Source organism: Brassica napus, chromosome C6 (assembly GCF_020379485.1).
Source record: "Brassica napus cultivar Da-Ae chromosome C6, Da-Ae, whole genome shotgun sequence".
Lineage (NCBI taxonomy): Eukaryota > Viridiplantae > Streptophyta > Magnoliopsida > Brassicales > Brassicaceae > Brassica > Brassica napus.
In genome coordinates, this window is record NC_063449.1 from 2,273,512 (window position 1) to 2,276,895 (window position 3,384).

The window sequence follows — 3,384 nt, forward strand, 5'->3', positions numbered from 1 at the left end:
CACTTCAACCAAGAAAAGGTGGCAGTTCCCGAGTGCAGTATTCCTACCGCGATCTCTGCCTTCAAAAGGGGCCTGCTTCCAGACGGGGGCCTCTACAAAGAACTAACAATGTATCCATGCAAGACCATGGAAGACGTGTTATCCAGGGCCTGGGCACAAGTTAAGTGGGAAGAAGGTGTCGCTAGCCGCGCTAAGGTCCAGCCAAAGCAGGACCAAAAGTCGGCCTGATCGGATCGAGGGAATCGGGATGAAAGATCCTCCCAAAGAGTGACAAAGGACTCCAGGAACAGAAACCGGGGCAGGTTCCAGTACCGACCCCTGGAAAAGGGAGAAGGAATGTCGGTATCCACTTGGCCCGACATCTCCCATCTCTCGATATCCACACCGTAGCTAGTCAAAGTCTTGAGGCGTATGGGCCAACAGGTCAAATGGCCTCAAAAGATGAAGGCACCTGACTCGTTCCGGAACCCTGGCCTCTGGTGCGACTTCCATCGCGACCACGTTCACAAAACTGAAGACTGCGTCGCTCTAAGGATCGAGGTCAATGAACTACTCCAAAAGGGGCATCTCCGGGAATTCCTCTCGGAGAAAGCCAAGAACCATCTAAATAAAGAGGTGCCGGCGAAATCCGCTGGAGCTATACCCGCCTCACAACCCCGCCAGGACCGAGTTATCCATGTCATATCTGGAGGTTCAGAGATAAGCGGCGTGAGTCATGCATCTGCCAAGAAAAGCACCCGCAATGCCAAGCACGGCCTGGAGACAACCAAACCAAAGCGGTTTCTCCTATGTACCAACGAAATAAGCTTCACGGCTAAGGAGCAGGAGAAGATCATGGCTCCCCACCACGATGCCCTGGTCATCTCGCTCACCGTAGAAAACTGCTTGGTAAAAAGAATATTAGTGGACAATGGTAGCTCCAGCAACATCATTTTCCAGACTGCTTACCAGGATCGAGGGCTCGAGGAGAGCGCCGTGACGCGTAAAATAACTCCACTCATCGGATTCAGCGGCGAAGTCAAGCAAACAGCTGGAGAGGTCACTCTCCCAGTGTACGCTGAAGGGATCAACATGTCTACCAAGTTCCTGGTCGTCGACAGTCAATCAGCATACAACATGATCCTAGGAAGACCCTGGATTCACGACATGGGAGCAGTCCCTTCAACCCTTCATCAAATGGTGAAATTCCCTACACCCTGGGGCATCAGAATAATCAAAGGAGATCAGGAGAATTCTCGATCCTGCTACCAAACCTCCTTAAAGGGGAAGACCAAGGTCTTATAGCAATTACAGAAGAAATGTCAGGTCCCGCGAACCCAGGGACCAGAGGTCAAGAGGTCTGGCGAATGGCGATCGGTTCAGAGGACGCGGACCCCGAATCAGGTGAAGGACCACCTAAGGACCGGTATCGACTGCTTTACATGGTCTCACTCAAGGTCCTCCAAAGCGGTACCTTTTCAGAAGACAGGGACCTCGCAAGATCCTCGTCCTCCACCCCAGCTACCAACCGATGGTCTCGCAATTGAAGAAGCAGGGCATAAGCAACGTGAGGAGACCTCCTCTGAAATCATACCGGACGGATCTGGGGAAGAGGGTACCTTGCCAACGGAGAACAAAGATGTATAGCCAAGCCAGAGTTCTTCAAATCTGGTCGCTCTGGTGGATGAATGCGACTACCCATCTCATGGCCGTGCTGAAAACCCTCATCACCAGGAAACACTTGTCGCGAATCCCCAATAGCAAGAGAATCTACAGAAGCTGGGGCACGAGACAAGTCTCGGTCACGGTCCCCGGGACCAAGGGAGAAGCAGTACCGAGCAATGGAGAGAGGGATGACACGCCAAGGAAACACTTCTACAATCCTTAACAAACCGGCATGAAGTCCACCTCCCAGGAGGAAAGCGGCAGATGGGTCCACAGAACCCAGAGGACTGGTCCCGACCACGGAGTGCCGCCAGGGACCGCAGCAAGAAAGAGGAATCCTCCAGTAGGGGAACTCATCCAAATAGCGAAACAGATCCTACGAGCTACATAACAAAGGTAAAACATGGCCTAACCACCGGGGTACCTCGCAAGCTGATGTCTTGTACGGTCTCCGGACCATGATTTTTATTACTTATTATTTAAGCATTATATTTTCCTACTCCTTTGTACGCTGAAATGTCTCCGGACAAAGCTTATGCAAATAAATAGTTTCGACTATAAAAGAATTGTAGGAATATCATAATACTTAAAGGGGCAAACGAGCTGGATCAGGTCCAAGCGACCTCCGATCCTGGCCAACCCTCAATGAAAAAGTGGTACGACCACAGAAAAACAAAACGGGTATGAGACAGAAGGTAGGAATGGGTCCGCGCAAGCCCGAGTATAACGTCAAAACTACCTAAAACCCTTGTATAGCCTCAGGTATATCGGGGTCCCAAACTAAAATAAATACCCAAACGTGGAAAGTACCTGTATTAAAACGCTACGTGCTAAATAATACAGAGGACACAAGGTATAATTGCAAAAGTACTGCGATAGCAGGGAGCAAAAATGCAAAAGTCTGGGAGCACCCTATAATATCCTGCTTCTCCAGACGTGGAAAGCAGCGTTAGCCTGGCACTTGGGTTTTCACCCATACCAGCATCCTCTAAGTCTGATAGTGGCTTCCTGCAGAAGTAGCTTGATAGACCATGGATTTTACTCGTTTTCAGCCATGGTCTATAAGTGTTTTAATAACTAATTACAACTATATAGAGTCTATTTAGAGTGTTTACAGGTTCAGAGACGATTTGGAGGAAAGTGGTGATTTTGGTGTCTTTTGGAGCCTTTTGAGTGCAGAGCTGCATAGACGCGTCAGATGTCTAGTTATGGATGGAGACCTTCCGACCGTTAGATTGAGCCACAAGATAGAACTTTGAGTTACCTTTTCAATGCCACTGGTTTGAGGTCAATCAGCATCCTGTATCAGAAGTTATGCTTGGTTTACGTATGTCTATCGATGCAGATTCCATGATATCGATCGATATGGATGCCAGAATGCGGGCCGAGCGTAATTTATGACCGACTGAAGCCCAGAAGCAACCCCAAATTACCATAATATCTTTGGACGACTATTTATGTGTTTTCTAAGCCATTGTTGAAACTAAGTTTTATATTTCGCAGTTCTAGGTTAGGAAACAAGAGAGGAACTCCTTCAGAGTCCTCTTGGAACTCCATTGTTTTGGTTTTATTTATATTTTATGTTATTTCTATTCATCTATGATTTCTGTGACAAACATCATGCATGAGTAGATCCACCTGCTAGGTTTAGGAATTTCTAGGGTTTTGAATGAATTTCTGAATTATATGATTGTTAGGATATCTAAAGATCTCTACATCAGGATAGCTTGTAATACTAGG

At 47.8% G+C, this 3,384-nt stretch overlaps 1 protein-coding gene across 1 annotated transcript; it reads left to right on the forward strand.

The window, feature by feature from the left end:
- The first annotated feature begins 411 nt into the window (after positions 1-411).
- On the forward strand, positions 412-1,284 carry LOC106368462. The gene has a single exon (XM_013808429.1). The coding sequence runs from the start codon at positions 412-414 to the stop codon at positions 1,282-1,284; it is 873 nt and encodes a 290-aa protein (XP_013663883.1).
- Positions 1,285-3,384: the final 2,100 nt, after the last annotated feature.